Source organism: Anabrus simplex, chromosome 5, assembly GCF_040414725.1.
Source record: "Anabrus simplex isolate iqAnaSimp1 chromosome 5, ASM4041472v1, whole genome shotgun sequence".
Classification (NCBI taxonomy): Eukaryota; Metazoa; Arthropoda; class Insecta; order Orthoptera; family Tettigoniidae; genus Anabrus; species Anabrus simplex.
Genome location: NC_090269.1, coordinates 301,856,179 through 301,873,468, shown reverse-complemented (window position 1 = coordinate 301,873,468; position 17,290 = coordinate 301,856,179). Strand labels below are relative to the sequence as shown.

General features: G+C 37.0%; 1 protein-coding gene across 1 annotated transcript in view; it reads left to right on the top strand.

The window, feature by feature from the left end:
• The window catches only part of LOC136874855 (fibrous sheath CABYR-binding protein), a 263,606-nt gene extending 253,289 nt beyond the window's left edge, over window positions 1-10,317 (top strand). The window contains exon 4 of the mRNA XM_068227820.1: window positions 8,815-10,317. Within this exon, the coding sequence (XP_068083921.1) occupies window positions 8,815-10,221 (1,407 nt within the window). The 3' untranslated portion in view covers window positions 10,222-10,317. The remainder of the gene's footprint in view (window positions 1-8,814) is intronic.
• Window positions 10,318-17,290: the final 6,973 nt, after the last annotated feature.

The following is a 17,290-nucleotide window of genomic DNA, read 5'->3' as shown; positions in this document are numbered from 1 at the left end:
TGAACGGAACACAAATCATTAAGTACACTAACTTGGAATTTAAGAATCATTAATAATCATTTCATAAAATACAAATTAAAACAGCTATTTATTAAGATGAAAAACATGACGTAACGGCGTTTTAATGACATCTGAACTTACGGAAGCAAAAGAAAATTGAATGAAATTAATTTTAAAAATGAACTGTTGCGTGAAGACTTGCAGTAACTTATGCCATAAGCTCACCATATGTAGACTCTGTTGTCTTGAAGCTGATGATATGTGTATCTCGTACCGGCTGCCTTCTCTGTTGTTGGATTCCAGTCCTACTTCTACATTTCCTGTCCTTAACACTTCCTACTGTACTCCTTACATAAAGTCGTAATGAGTCCTAATTTTAAGTGCAAAACCACTATGGGTTATGTTCATGGAGAGAATACATTCGTATTCTTCCGTATTACGGAACAGTAGCGTAGCTAAATTCATAATAAAAGCTCTCCTCCCCTATACTAGTCAGAACCGGTCTCCCGTTGACTACCTCTCGTCATTGAGATAACAAGTCCCAATGAGAGTAACTTTTGAGTAGAATATACTCAGATGCGAAGTGAACTAAGTTAAAATCTTCTCAGATGTGTAGACGTAGAATCGTAGTAAGAGTATCTTCCAAGCGTGAGAATCAGAATGTCCGAATACAAGTGACAATCTGCTCACGAGTAAGAATACGAGTATGAATGTGAAAACGACTGCTAATGCTAATAAGAATCTGAATGTCTTCTCCAGCTCTTGTCGGTGGTATATATCGGTTCAAAAGTCTCCTTCCATCAGCCATATCACATGGTCCAGTAAGATTCGAGGTCTCATCCCTTCTCCGATGTATAGCTGTGAATCCATCACGTTGCTTCATTACGTTCATTCACATAGGCTGAACTTTCCCGCTGAAATAAAACGTCCCGAAGCGGAGTTTGAAAAGTGGGTGTTAATAATGTATCAACTGTCTCTTCATGAGGTAGAGAGGGTAAGGTCTCTCGTAACCTAGATGACGTACTTTTCCTGGAATTGGGCTGAAATTAGCCTGCTGACTACGGTCACCTCACAACGGCTATTGGAAAATTTACTGCAAGTCATAAATATGCATGATGTTGAAATACTTCACCCAATAATTTGTTCGTTCAGAATACGTTATAGCCGCGATACAAAGAAATGAAATGATGATTGAAATGGATGATAAAAACCCTATATATATATATATATATATATATACATATTAATTTAAAAATGACCTATCAGTGATTAAATATATACATCTTATCAATTAAATATATAGTTCAATAATTAAAAACATTCAGTGATGTCCCAAACATCACAATACTTTCACAAAAGCAGTTTATGTAGCAGAAAATTACCAGTAAAATAACTGGCTCATTAAATGCTCATTAGATGACCTCTAAATAATTTCCAAAAACAATTAAAATATGATGATAATATAACAACATAATGATAGTGTAATTTGAATGAACTGAAATGTCAGGAAAGAAACTGCAACACCACATACATATGTATATATGACAAACAAAACTTTATATACACACCAGATACAAAGAACACAAAAATGTGATTAGGTAAAATAGGCCTTCAGAATGTACGTTTATGACAACTCACACCTGTTGAAAAATCAACATAGATCTAAAAATGTTACTCATTGAAAATAAAAGGAAATACATGGGCATTAAGAATGTATTAAAATTTACATTTAAAAAATTACATTTATGATGGTAATAATAATACAGGTCTTTCACTCAAAGTTGGGCCAGCTGGCATAGCGCAATGGGTAGAAGCGCAAGCTGAAGGTCAGACAAGCATATGGCAACTCGCTGAACTTTCCTCAATTTTACTTAGTGACTCATTTGCCATATGCACGGTTGCCGAGTCTTGCTGGAAATATCCAGACTGGCAATCATTGTCCATCAATTGTTCAAAAAATGGTACAAGAATGTCATCCCTGTATCTCTGTCCAGTGATTGTGGTTGCAAAAAATATAGGCCCTATTATCTAGTCTACATTTACTGGTGCCCACACTCCCATTTTCACATCATGTATGAAATTTTCAGGATTTTATTCTGACTGCTATTTTCACATGTATGACATTTTCAGGATTTTATGAAGACCACTACCTGTTATTCTGACTTGAAACATGTCCACTTAAATGGAACCATGCTTCTTCAGAGATTATTATTAATTTTGGATCAAGTTCCTCATCATCAACACCCCTTAAAACCCAGTTACAGAAATGTACCCTGCTCTCATTATCATGTGGATGCAACTCTTGAACAACAGTGATCCTGTATGGTTTCTGTTTCAATGCAGAGGTAATATAAATTTGTGTTTCCTGCGAAAGTTATTTTGAGTGATTTTGTAGGAGTATGTTCTAATTTTTCCCCCACCTCACATAATGTCTCCTCAGAAGCACACACTTTTTTACTCTTCACTTTCTATTGAGAATTGAACCTGTACTTCTAAATTTGTTCATAAGTCTTCTTACAGTTTTTCTACCTGGAGAATTTTCCTATATACTGCCTTCTAAATTCTACAAGAAAATCTTTTGTTCTCATGTGTACGCAGTTTGAGGCATTATTGAAAACAATAAGCTTTAACACTTAGCAATAACACGTTTAAAATTTTGACATACAATAATTAAACAAAACCATGTACACATTGTAAACAATAACCACTAACATGTTCACACGTTATAAACTTATAACACTTATAAGTTAAAATAGGCTATGAACGAAATAACAAAGTCAACTTTACTTTGCCTGACCTTCAGCTCGCCCTTCTACCTGCTGGCCAGCCCCACTTCGAGTGAAAGACCCTGTACAAGTACAATTTCAGAACAGGTGTTGATGTCAACAGAAAATGACACACCAGAAAACTATTGGTAAACTAGCCAGCCAGTTAAGTGCTCATTGAAGAACCATTTCATAATTTACAAAACAATTAAAAATACTTTAGTAATAATAATAATAACAATATGTGATTAGCTCAGTGACTTAGCTGCCGGCTTCCCACTCTGAAAGCTGAGTTTCGAATCCTGGTCGATTCAGTGTTGAGATTTTCATCTCAAGAATCACGTGACGCCAGGAAGGGCATCCGGTCTTAAACCCCTGGCCAAAACCAAATGAACCTAGGTGGCTCCAGCGATCCCAGAAATAACTGGGATTTGCTGAAGAGAGTTTTTTAATAATAAAAAAACCTTAAAGTGTAGTTCAGCATGTTGCTGATCTTGTTGGAGCATGATATAAGGATATTAGCCGACAAACTAGCCAGCTGAACACACACTGACAACAGAGCATTACCCCACCTTACACTGTATGCTAGACTAAAAAAAGAGTGAGAAAGCACTGTTGGAACACTTCATTAAGATAAGTTCCAAATTTCATCTATTGAAGGATTTAAACAAAATTTAAGCATAAATGCTTAAACATTTCTAAATATTCTTCAGTGTGATTTGATAGAATCATAAATTGATTTTGACAGACTGAAGAACCTAAAAGTTATAAATTGACTGAGTCAAAATTGAAAAGGATGACTTCAAATATTACCAGAAAGCTCATATCAGGAAATGCAGTGGACATGAACCAGTCTTCAAATACACATAAATTAATCCATCCACTTTTGTTTCGATTATAAGGAAATCTTTCAGACCACCTTCCTGCCATATGTGCTATAGATGGTTTGACTTGTACAACATTATGGTGGCAGTAAATCCCCGTGCTCCATAGCAGCCATATTTATCGAGGCATTGCACTTCGATGACTCAATAACATGCTCTATCGCAGGGCATAGTAAAATAAAACTGGCACCATAACTGATTACTCATATATTTTCACTAAACACACATAAATACACATGTATCATATGCACAGTAATCCACAATTGATCCATCAAACATTACTGATATTCAGCTTGCTTTGCTGTACTCAGGACAGTAACTCACAACAACACAACTCATTGCGGTAACTCAAATAACACACCACATCCGACTGCAACAACAACAATGCACTGAAGTGTACCAGTGTCTATATATTTTTCTCGCTACCTATCTAGGTAATAGATAATTCTGTTGACTTGCTCAGTTCCCAGTGATTGGGCTACGAGTATCATTGTGACTGTCTTTTAAGCAAAAAGCAGAATATGCAAATTACTGTCCAGTTCATTGATTGATGACTGCAGGAAATCGTTAGCATTAGTATCAACCAATGTGGCTTTGTCAAGGGTATTGGAGCAACTGATGCAATCTTCGCAGCCAGAAAACTCATTGAAAAGCACCAAGAGAAACAACAGCCACTGCATATTGCCTTCCTTGAACATGAAAAGGCTTTTGACTGTGTTCCACACCGTGTGGTTTGGTATGCTTATCGATTGGATTAAGATGCTATACTTGAAGACCACAAGCTATGTTGACATCTAGGAGAGCTTCCTACTTAAAGTCGGTTCACATCAAGACTCCGCACTGTTCCTATTGCTCTTGTCCGTATCATGGACGTAATCACATGGGACCTGCAAAGGAGTGTCCCTTGGACTTTCTCATCTGCTGATGATGTCGAACTTGCTGATAACACCAGAAGAGGATTGCATTGTCAAATTGAAAATTGGAACAGTCATCTCTGACAATACAGTCTTAGACTGAATAAAAAGAAGAACAAACACCTGGAAACCATCCCATGCAATGGCTCTATCGAAGTTGATGGAGGAACAATCACAAAGACCCTAAGCTTCAAGAATGAAGGATCTTGCCTACCGTATGATGGTGGGATAGATGATGAAGTGTGAATTAGGATAAAGGCAGTGTGGGTGAGATGGAGGGAAGTCACAGGTGTACTGTGCGCGAGAAGGATGCTGCTACATCTGAAGTCCAAAATATACTGCATGATAGTACATTCTATTGCTTTAAATAGTGTTAAATGTTGACCAGCTGATAAAACTACGAAGCACCAATTACACAACATCGAAATGCATATGCTCCTTTGGTCGATGGGTATCACACTTCTGCATCATGTCAAAAATAACACTGTTCACAAGCAAATGGGTATTTCACCTATCACTGAGAAGGCATGGGAAAAGTATCTCAAATGGTATGATTGCTAGGCGTCCATCCACTATTAACATTAATCAGAGGAAAAAGTGGAAGGAGTTGAACACTTCCAGAAAGGGACGTATTGGCCAAAGAAGGACAAGGGTCATGAAGGTCTCCCTAAGCCTTGTAATATAATACCGTTGGAATCGGGAAAGAATAAGAGTTGACCAATGGAGGTCAGATTGGATAGATGAAAGTGCGAGCTTCACATGAGTAAGTGGAAGCAATATCGCGACTAAGCTAAGGGCCCCGAGGTCACCATCCCACGATCTCAATTTAAGAGCCTGTGGGGCCCCTTTTAGTCATCTCTTAAGACAAGCAGGGGATACCATGGATGTATTCTACAGCCCCCACCTAAAGGATTGTTATATACATGAGAAAACATCAAATGTACTATATAAATGCCCTGCGGTCTCCCTTTCCTGATCGTTACAGGATCAGATGGTGCTTCACCCATTCTAATTTTATGAGTTTTATTTTCTAGAAATGTAGTCATCCATTCAATGATTCTTGTCTAGTCCAATAACCCTCATTTTTGTCAGCAGTCTCCCATCATCTACCCTGTCAAAAGCTGTGGATAGGTCAGTAGCAATACATTGCATCTTCTATATCATGGGTCCTACAAATTGATTCCCACTGAAATAATATTTCCAAAATTCTAACTGCTTTCTATAAAATTCAGTTATTTATTTTGGAAATGTGTCTAATATAATCAGCAAGAATGCTTCCTAAAGTTTACATGCAAAACATGTCAAGCTGGCTGGCCTGTAATTATCTGCTTTATGTTTATCACCCTTTCCCTTGTACTCTGGGGCTGCTATAGTAACTCTCCATTCATTTGGTATACCTTACTCATGCAAATGGTAACCAAATAAATATTTCAAACATGACACTATATTCCAACCCATTGCTTTTAGTATATCCCCAGAAATATTACCAGTCCCAGCTGCTTTATGGCTTTCAACTTTTTAAATCTTTTTGTAAATGTCTTTATTATCATTACTAAATTTCAGTATTTCACCTGTATTAGTCACCTCCTCTACCTGGATATTATCCTTACATTCAACTAGCTTTACATACTGCTGACTGAATAGATTTCTTCTGCTTATTGTAATTCTTCACATATACACTCCCCTTATCCATTAATTATCCATGAAATGTCCTTCCTAAAACCTGTTTCTGCCTCTTCACACCTTTGCATTTTCCCCTCAAATCCATGAATACATATATACATACATACATGCATACATACATATATCCTCATTATTCTCTTGGATTTTTTACCTACTGACATCAATTTAGTCTGGAAAGGCTAATTTTCATACCATACTCATTGCACCTGTTATCGAGTTCCAAGATACTGCAGGCTTTTGGCACAATCTGCCATTAAGACAGTCATCAGCATGGGCCAAACTGCTTATTACATTTTCACATATGGTCATAAATGGTAAAAAATTATATCTAAATAAAGAAACAACTTAATTCAAATAGAACTTACAACAATAATAACCTATTAAGTTGGGATTGGGACATGGACTCTAACCCCGATCTACCAAGGCAGTAAGTTAATAATGAGAGATTCTGTTGTAAAGACTTTCCAGATAAAGTTGTTCTTTCTAGCTACTGTACTTGGCTTCAAAGCCTTCATTTCAGAGGGTCCTGGTTTTGATTCCTGATCAGCCCAGATCAACTACATCTGGTAAATTCCTCTGATTAATGACTAGCTATTTTTGTTCATCCCAGTACAATCCTTTTCAAATACACACTACACTGGCAACCACCACTGAAACACAATAAGGAATTCATCCCTTCATATATGGTTGGCATCAAGAAGGGCACCTAGCTATAAAACCAGGGCAAATCCACATATGCAACTCAGATAGCACCCATGACTCCACTAGAGTGTAGGAAAAGTGGTGGAAGGAGAAGTGTCCTTTCCAATTATTAACCTGTAGCAGTTCAGATTGATATAGATAAGTAATTTGTAACATATTCAATGAACAGATACTCAGTACCCTATTACATACTGCACATCAAGATAGTGGGTCTGATGACATAGATGTTAATAAAAACTAAAACATTGATCATTTTAGTTCTGTATGCTATTCATTTTAATGTGAATCAGAGAGTATAATTCTAGGCATGCCCATTATCTAAGCGAATGACACCATCTGCAGCAGTAATAATCTTAATTTTCTATTTCATGATGAGTTTCCTTATTATTAAATCAGAGTTGATACAGGATGTAGATGTATATGAAGGTGATTTAGAAAATGAAGAACGTTTGAACATACAGAGTACACAGCTTGGTTATAGCTGCTGGTCATGAGTTGTATTGATTGCGATTTTGACATTTGCTTGGTGCAGTCGTTGACACGTAACGTATTCTGTCATTGAATGTAGTGACCTTTAAAAATGAACAGGCATATTGATCAGTTATTTGTTCTTTGAATGCTGAAAATGGTAGGCCATTTGACATTCATCAGAGAATTATTGCAGTCTATGGAGAAGGTGTTATGAATGAAGCCAATGTAAAGAAGTCGAACAAACAGTTCAAAAATGGAAGAACAAATGTTCAAAATGTTCAAAATAAAGAGGGATCAGGTTGCACCTCTGTCACCATGGATGAACTGAAACAAAAGGTAGATCACATTATTCAAGATACTTTTTGCTTTACAATTAGCAACGTGCATGCACAATGTCTGGAAGTGTGTTATGCAGCTGTGTTTTAAATTGTCACTAAACATTTGCAGCACTCCAAACTCTGTTCAAGGTTATTATTACAGATGCTCCTAGGTGGGCACAAAGCTGAAATGAATGGGTTGTGCCTTGATTTTCATGGAGTTTTATGAACATTATGGCAATGAGTTCATCGTTCAAATTGTCACAGGGGATGAAATGCATCCCTCGAAAGGACACAGCAGTCATGATTGGCATCATTCAAACTTACCATAAAAAGCCATATGAAGTCAAACAAACAGTGTCATTACAAAAACACATGACATCTGTTTTCTGGGACTGTGAAGGAGTCATACTCATTAAATTCACGCTAAGAAACCCTACCACAGTTGTTGATGCCTACTATGCTACTCTACGACATCTTCAGCAGGCTATTCAAAACCATCAAAGAGGCATGCTGTCATGCAGAATTTTTCTTCTCCATGATAATGCTTGACCCTATACTGCCAAGAAGACACAGGACTTGCTGCATAAGTTTCATTAGGAGACTTCTCCACACCCACTTTACAGTTCAGACTTTGCATCATCAGATTTTCACTTTTTTTGTTTTAATGATAAAAAAGGAGTACCTCACTGGGAAATGATCTGACAATGATGACAACATAAAGGATGCTTTCACAGGCTGGTTAAAGCAACAGACAGCAACTTTCTATGACTAGAGCATAGTGAAACTGGTCTCCAGGTATGGCAGGTGCCTAAATGTCTAAAATGACTATGTGAAAAAGTAAAGCACGTTAGGGTATGAGACAACACTTGTATATATAGTTTAAACGATATTATAACAACACAATTTTTATGGCTAAACGTTCTTTACTTTCCAAATCGCCCTCACTCATATCATGAGAACATGAATGCTATAAGTTGTGTTTTGTTCAAATGAAATTATGAGTATGTATTATTTAATAATTGTATGATATAGTGAAATATGTGACATGAAATTGACACAGAAATCTAATTCACAGGTCAAAAGTACAGAAATACCAAGAAAAGTAGTCAAGGAACAGGAGCAGCCTACAGCTGTTATCCAAGCAGAGGATACAGCTGAACAAGAGGTGACAGATGTAGGTCAAGAGGAAATAGAAACAGAAGCAGTCGTGTCTGAAGAAGAACCTATGGTAGGAGGTGAACAGGAGATAACAGAAGAAGAAACAGGACAAGAACCTGGAGAAGAAGAATTGCAACAGTTTGATGTACAGGAAGCAGAACAACAACCTGCTGAGCAGGAAGGAGGGGAAGAAGTAGAAGAAAGAGAAGAACGTGTTGATGAACAAGAGGTGACAGATGTAGGTCAAGAGGAAGCAGAAGAACAACCTGCTGAGCAAGAAGGATGGGAAGAAGCAGAAGAACAACCTGCTGAGCAAGAAGGAGGGGAAGAAGCAGAAGAAAGAGAAGAACGTGTTGATGAGCAAGAGGTGACAGATGTAGGTCAAGAGGAAGCAGAAGAACAACCTGCTGAGCAAGAAGGAGGAGAAGAAGTAGAAACAGAAGGAGTTGTGTCTGAAGAAGAACCTGTGGTAGGAGGTGAGCAGGAGATAACAGAAGAAGAAACAGGACAAGAACCTGGAGAAGAAGAATTGGAACAGTTTGATGTAGAGGAAGCAGAACAACAACCTGCTGAGCAGGAAGGAGGGGAAGAAGAAATAGAAGAACCTGTTGAGCCAATAGTTGTGTTAGAAGGAGAAGAGCCTGTTGAGCCAGTAGCAGAATTAGAAGAAGAGCCAGTTACAACTGGAGATGGAGGAGAAGGAGAAGAAGCTGAAGAAATGTTGAATACCTTATTGGAAGCATCTGCTGAAACAGGAGGTGAAGAAGCTGAACAGAAAGCTGAAGAGCTGGGTGGAATGGCAGAAGAGGAAGCTAAAGAATCGGAAGAACCTGTTGAGAAAGCAGAAGAATCAGCTGAAGCAGGAGTAGAAGAAGAAGAAGCTAAGATAGAATCTGAGGAACCGGCTGAGACAGAAGCAACAGCTGAAGAAGAGGAAGAAGTATTTCATGAGGCTCCAGCAATGCCAGAAGAGAAAGAAACATCAGAAACAGCTGAAGAAAAACCTTCTCTGACACCTGTATCTTCAGTAGCCCCACCTGGATATCGGATAGAGAAGATCAGCAGTAGCACATCACCAGTGTTTGCTGAATTTACTCTAAGCAGAAATCCTAAAGAAAGCAAAGGTGAACAAGAAATGAATTCTGAAGAAATGGGACGTTCAGAAGCTCAGAATGTAAATAGATTTTCACAAGCATTTTCAGTAATTCCAGAGACACCAGATGTTGAAAGCAATTCTGAGTTGCTAAACAATAATATTTTAGAAAGTGAATCTCAAGAATTTTTAGATGTTCTTTCAGAGCCGATAATACATGAAGAAGAATAATGGTGTATCTGTAATATTCAATATTTATTGACTTTGTTCTTGAACTGTGCGAGCTAAGTTTCTTGAAAAACTGTGACAATAATCATAGTAACTGCTGTAAGTATCAAACAGTGAAAGAATGTCTTTCTTGGTTTTCCACAGTAATTGCCCATAAACTTATCATCAAAATGTTTATCATTTTATCAAATAATCCAAGCATTATACGTTATTGTCCCAGTTGCCTCTTACCAGTATCTGGCAAGAGGTAATTACTGTGTTTTGCTCTGAGAATTAATAAAAGATATTGAAAATTATTGAAAGTACTCTTTTTATATAAAAAATAATAATAGTGCCAGTACTTTCTATTCAGAATGGAATATGAACATTACTCAGTATCTTGTTGCTACCATTAAGTGTGGAATCAGGAAGATCAATACAGAGGAAGAGTACCGTAAGTCACCTAATTAAGGATCTAAAATGTTATATTCTCATAGTATATCAGAACCACACAGAGAGAAAAATAATACCCACATAATTATGTCTTTATGAACCAGGAAAGGAAAAGAATGCTGACTGATGTAAAACCAAAATATGTCCTTATCTGTTACTCTAATCTGTTGAGTGTGACTTTCACATCCTTGCCTACTTTCTTCTTCATTGAAACCGAGTAAGTGCCTGCATACTGTCTTTGATTCATGTTCACTCTTATACTAAAACTTACTTAAAAATGAAATCCAAATTATTACTTCAGTTTTATTCCTTTTCACTGTCAGTGTTCATCTCTGTAACTAACAGCTCTATTAGCTATTGCCGTTGGAGGCACATGTTCCATTCCCAGTACGGTCACAGATTTTAGAATGGTAAGAGGGCTGGTATGTGTTTACCAAAGGTATACACAACTCATCTCCATTCAGGTTGAGCCTTAAAAGAGCTGCTCCACACCTAGGAATATGAAGACACAAGTTCATTTCACTATATCATATATGGTACTGGATTAGTTTTCAACAAAATTAAAACTTGGTCTTCCCATCTCATTTTTTCAAATAGCTTTTTCCTTTTTTAGTTTTCATCATTACGCAATCTCTTGGGCTAAGAGAGGTGAAAATAACTGAGAGATACGATAAATGAAAAAGGTGGGTAAGCGATTTGACAGACTGAAGGAGAAATGGCTACAGTGCTGTTAATGAAAGAGGATGTGCATTAGGCATGAAGTTTTTAAGGGAGATGGAAAAGTGAAGATTTACACAAGAGTGGCAGTTTGGAGGTTGCTGAGAAGGGTGAGGTGGTGAAGTGTTGAGACGATGTGGTAGAGGATGGTTGTGAAGTATCGTAGATGTTCAAGTGTCAGCGGTAGGAGGAAAGAGATATTCAGATGGGGAGAAGATGGGCGGACATAGTGTGTAGGTTGAAAGGAAAGATGATCTGGCCGGGTGTGACGACGTGGTGTAGGGAGGGGATGTCTAGAGTGGGGAGGAGAACGAGAAGGTTCAACTTTATGAAGACGGCCATAGAGGGTTGCACCGTTGGCTATGAGATGGTCGACGGCTGCTGCAGTAGATAGTTGAAGACGCACTAAGTACGTGGGGCCATAGGTGTTGAAAATGCGGAAAGCCTTCCGGACTGGAATGGAGTGAAGATGGAGGTGGTGTTGAATTTCTGTTGCTGGAAGGAGAGGGTTGACACTGCAAACGACACAGCTGTAGAGAGAAGTAGTAGATGAGGTTGACGGCAGTGATGACAGTGCTTATAATTTGTTCGTGACTGACTGTTCTTCCCACAAAATGTCACATTTCATTGATAGAAACATTATGTTCTCATGACATGGCGTTGTTTACCGGCGCCATCATTAAGGGTGTCGGGGAGCAAGTCTCTTACTGTGTTTACCAAGGGAATATCCTTGTAGAAGTTGTGGAAAACTGACGAGATAAATTGGAAGAGATCCATGAAATTCTTCTTCTTTTTGTCAGAGATGGGAACTGGACCGTTGTAAGCTGCAGGTGCATTTAGGATGGCGCGCTTACCCCACCTCAAAAACTATACCTCTTCAAATTCACTGGCATCAAGTTTTGTTTTATTGTGAATGGTGCCCATGTCACATTTATAATCATTATAAAATATCAAAGCCATTTCTTTTTAACAGTGCTGATGTAGTTATTTTATTATTATTATTATTATTATTATTATTATTATTATTATTATTATTATTATTATTATTATTATTATTATTATTATTATTATTATTATTATTATTGTTGTTGTTGTTGTTGTTGTTGTTGTTATTATTATTATTATTGATCATATACAGTGTTATCAGCACACTCTTTTTTTAAACATAACCGGTTTTTGGACACTAAGGTCCATCATCAGTGTTAGAATTTAAATTTAATTCCACATGTGTCCACTATCAAGTTTCTTAGCCAATATTTATTTAAATAACCTTGAGGAAACCATCTTGGACATACATCAAAAAGAAATAAAATTATGGGCCCGTTATGTTGATGACATGGTAGTATTTTTAAATGGAGACCTCATTACTCCTGAAACACTTCTTGGTTGTTTAAATTTGCTTGACAGCAACATCAGATTCACTATGGAGAAAGAAAACAATAAAAAGTTAAATTTCTTGGACCTTACATTAACAAAAACCAACAATAGGATAGATTTTTATATTTTTAGGAAACCCACACAGTCCATCACCACCATCACCAAAAACTCCAACCACCCAGGAACTCACAAACAAGCAGCTTACAACAGCTATATTAATAGATTATTAAAACTTCCTCTGAGTAATGAAAACAAACTGAAAGAAATTAGAATAATAAAACAAATTGCTAAAGCAAGTGGCTACAACCCAGAAAGGATAGACAATATTATACATAAGAAAGAAAACAGAGGGGGAAAAAAGAAAAACCATGAGAAAAGAAAGAAAATATCTTAACGTAGTCAATTTGTAACATTTACGTATTTTGGAAATCAAGTTTTTAAAATCGCGAAAATATTTAAGAAATTTCAACTCAAAACAGCATTTAGAACTAGAAATAAAATGTCAGAACATATATATAATGCACATAGTATCATTAAAAAAGATATATATACAAATTTGGGAGTATATAGGCTCACTTGTGACGACTGTAAAGTGTTTTTTATAGAAAGAACTGGACGAACATAAATCAAAGATATCAAGAACATTTCAAGGCAATAAAGTACAACAGCTATTCAGCTTTTGCAAAACACATTTATAATAATAACAATAACCATAGCTTTCTAGGGCTCGAAAAGAACATGAAATTAATTTTTAAGGGTAATTATGGATTTGAATTAAATGCCCATGAAAACATTGAGATATTTTTGGTGCAGACAAGGGATACAGATAAAATTTTAAATGAAACAGTCGCAAGCAACATTTTGTTTACAATCTCGAGTTGACGTAACATCAAGTGCTTCCACCGTAACCTTGAGATGACGTAACATCATGTGACTGCAGCACATTTCCGTTTGAACATTTGTTAGTACTCGACTAACAGCCTGAGCACGAGGAAAAGCCAGCCGTTCCTAAGGTATGTTCATACCTTTTACAACATCATTTTAAATTTATATTTGCATACTTTTACACTTTTCTTTTCTTTTTCTTATTTTACAGTTAATGTCAACAGGGCTACATTTTAAACTCATTTTAACTAATTTTGATGACACACTCATGTGGAATTAAATTCAAATTCTAACACTGGTGATGGACCTTAGTGTCCAAAAACTGGTTATGTTTTAAAAAAGAGTGTGCTGAGACGACTGTATATGATCAATAATAATAATAATAATAATAATAATAATAATAATAATAATAATAATAATAATAATAATATGTCACATTTGTCAAAATGCAACCATTTCACTTCCCTCCAATTGAGGCGAACTCCGTTTTTGTTTACTTTCCTGTGTTGCAGAGTACCTTGCAAAAGTTTTGAGAAATCCAAAAGTTCTTCCTAGTTGATTTCATTTATGATAACTGCCTAATCAGTTGGGCCCAGTCGTGAGGGTGATCAATGTTTCCATTGCTTTTGATCACAGTCACATTCCATATGGGCATGGCCAAGGACTAGGAATTTATGATCGAAGTTCTGAAGCATTTCAGAATCTTGCAAAGCCATCATACACATCGCTGAGATGTAACTGTTTTGTTTTGCCCATTGACACTTTCCCACTTGTGATACGGACAGATCCAGTTTCTTCAAAATCATGAAAAGGTTCATGCACTGACACTTGAAACTGTGTGGAATTTTTCAGTTAATGCAATGTCACGACTTTTCTCTCATTACTAAGTTCACTCTCTGAAGGGTTTAAAAAAGAACTACTCTCACCTTCCTTGTGCGATATCCTCTTCATGAATCAGACGAGAAGTGAATAATACTGGAGTCTGGACCCTCCTGGGAATCATCAAAGTTCAAAATGTACTGAAGTTCTTCAGGAATAGAAGGTGCAAAAATTGAATCTATAAATTAGAGAGAACTACATAACCATCAGTTTTAAGGCATTCCCCAGTTATAATTTTTGGTAGTATTAAGTTTTAAAGGAATGAAGTTAGCACATTCTAATTTTGTGCTTCTCGTCTTTAGTCCCAAGACAGAATTGATTCTTTAGACCTGATCATGAATCAGTAACCTAATTCACAAGATAACAACACAACTTTTAATAAGTAGTAAGAATGACAATTCAAGTACTTTTACTTAACATATTCTCCTCCATTGCTTTCAGTAGATTGATCCTTGCCTTGCTTTAATGCTAATAAAAAATATTTTTCAGTCTGGAAGACTTGCTCTTTAATTAACATACGAGTAAAGCAGAACAGCTGGGAAATGATGATTGATAATGGACTACGTGACCATCCTGTTGGCGAGAATTTAGTTCATTACTTACTCAGTGATAATGAGTGGTGTTTAGTGTAAGGAGTCATTATATATTGTTGGTCAACTTATCGAACAGCGCAAATAAAATGCACTTAGTCACTACCAAACTGACATAACGCACTTTGCATGCACAGAATAAAGTGTTGAATAGTGCTCAGTGTGGTAAGTCATGAAGGGCAAGACATAACACACTTTGCAGACCCGAAGTACTACTGAAGTAATTTTAACACGTAATACACAACACAATAACTTCTTTGCCATCCACAATATGACCTAACACACTATAAACGCGCAAGCAGCTCGCTCTCTTCTCTTCGATGCCACTATTAACTCAGTTCACACCATTTCTCGACTTAATGCACTTTACACCCCACCCGCCAAATATGAATGGAAGAAAGCATAATATGCACACATTGTTGGCTGTAACTTGATCTGAGTATATATAACTTCTTCCTGCATAAAGTGAGCAGTTCAACTCAGTTTATAGATGTGTTTGTGATGACTAAACAGTGCAATCTTGGCATAAAACATACATCCACACAAATCACACTGAATGGTTGAAGGAGGGCGGGGTTGTAATTGATGGAGCCTTCCTGCTTGTCGCTTGGCTTCTTGATGTCTGTGGCGTTCTCTTTCAAACAAGTTGACAACGTTGGATGTAATGTTCTGCCACAGTGAATAGTACACAGCACATTCTTCCCATGTCTGTATATTTATACCAGTTGTCTTCATGATGTGTTTCAGCTGGTCCCTAAAACACGTAAGAGGGTTTCCACAAGGTCTACTGCTGGACCAAAGTTCACCATAAAGAATTTGGCAGGGAAGCCTGGTATCACTCATGCGGTGAACATGGTCTAACCATCTCAGTTGTTGTACGATGATTGTTTGCCTCAATGCTATTTAGCTGCGCTTTGTTGAGAACTGCAGTGTTGGTCACATAATCCTCCCACTTAATATTCAAGATGTATCTCATTTTTTGTTGGTGGAAGCGCTCAAGTTTTTTTATATCAGCCATCCAGTAGCATGGAAATTACAACACCTTTGTACACCATGAGTTTAGTATGCAGTTTTAGGTCATTATTCATGAAGACTCTGTGCATTAACCATCCGAATGCTGCATGATTAGCCCCAGTTCTTTTATCAACATCTTATTCGCAGGTACACTGTTTAGACAAGATGCTTCCATGATATGAAAAGTGATCAACCTGCTCCAGTGTTGTTTCTAAGATGGAGATACTGAACTCAGGAAGAGTTAATCCTCAGGCAGGTTGTGCAAGTACCTTCATTTTTTCACATTAATGGCAAGGCCAAAGCGATCACATGCAGTTTTAAAGGAGTTGACTGACTGTTGTAGTTCTGCAGGTGACGGAGCAGAAGATGCGGTGTCATTGGCATACTGCAGTTCTGTCACTCGGGTAACCAGAGTACGTCCTTGTGAGTGAAGTCGTGCCAGATTGAAAAGCCTCCATCAAAATGAAATTTAATCACCATGCTTAAGTTGTTTGCAGATGATTCATGCAGCATGGCAGCCATGTACAGTGCAAAGAGTGTAGGAGCAAGCACACACCCTTGTTTCAATCCATGAATGATTGGAAATGAATCTGATATGTAGAGCCCGGATGCCCATTCAAATGCATTTTTTTAAATATGCTGGTTACACTTCCCAAACTTTGCAAATATTCGTTTTATGACTTAACGATTCCAAATAACCATTCTTTTTCCATGCATGTTTGCATGTTTTGGCCTTTTTAGGAGAAAATGCATGCATCATGCATATTCTGAAGATTTTGGATTTAATAGCGAGTATTTGGGCATTTATATTGCATAATATGGCTTTTCTTCTTTGGCATATATATAATGTTAAATTACATGATAATTGCAAGAGAGAGGCAGGAGTTGCCGGAACAGTCAGTTCTTCTTAGCACTACCTTGCCAAACAATACCCCTCCCAAAGGCTATTAATCAATTCTACAAGTAAGAATATTCACACACAACTGTTTGTAACATCAGGACACAATTCAACAATTATGCACCAGCCTGAACTTGGATTTACGACACTGCTTTATGCGACAAAAAGCATACGATCATTTTTCAAATGTTACAGCATTTTAATCACAAAACTCAACTTACCTAAATTATTCTCAATCTCTAGCTGTTGTTTATAACTATTGGACATTGTTTTCTTATCA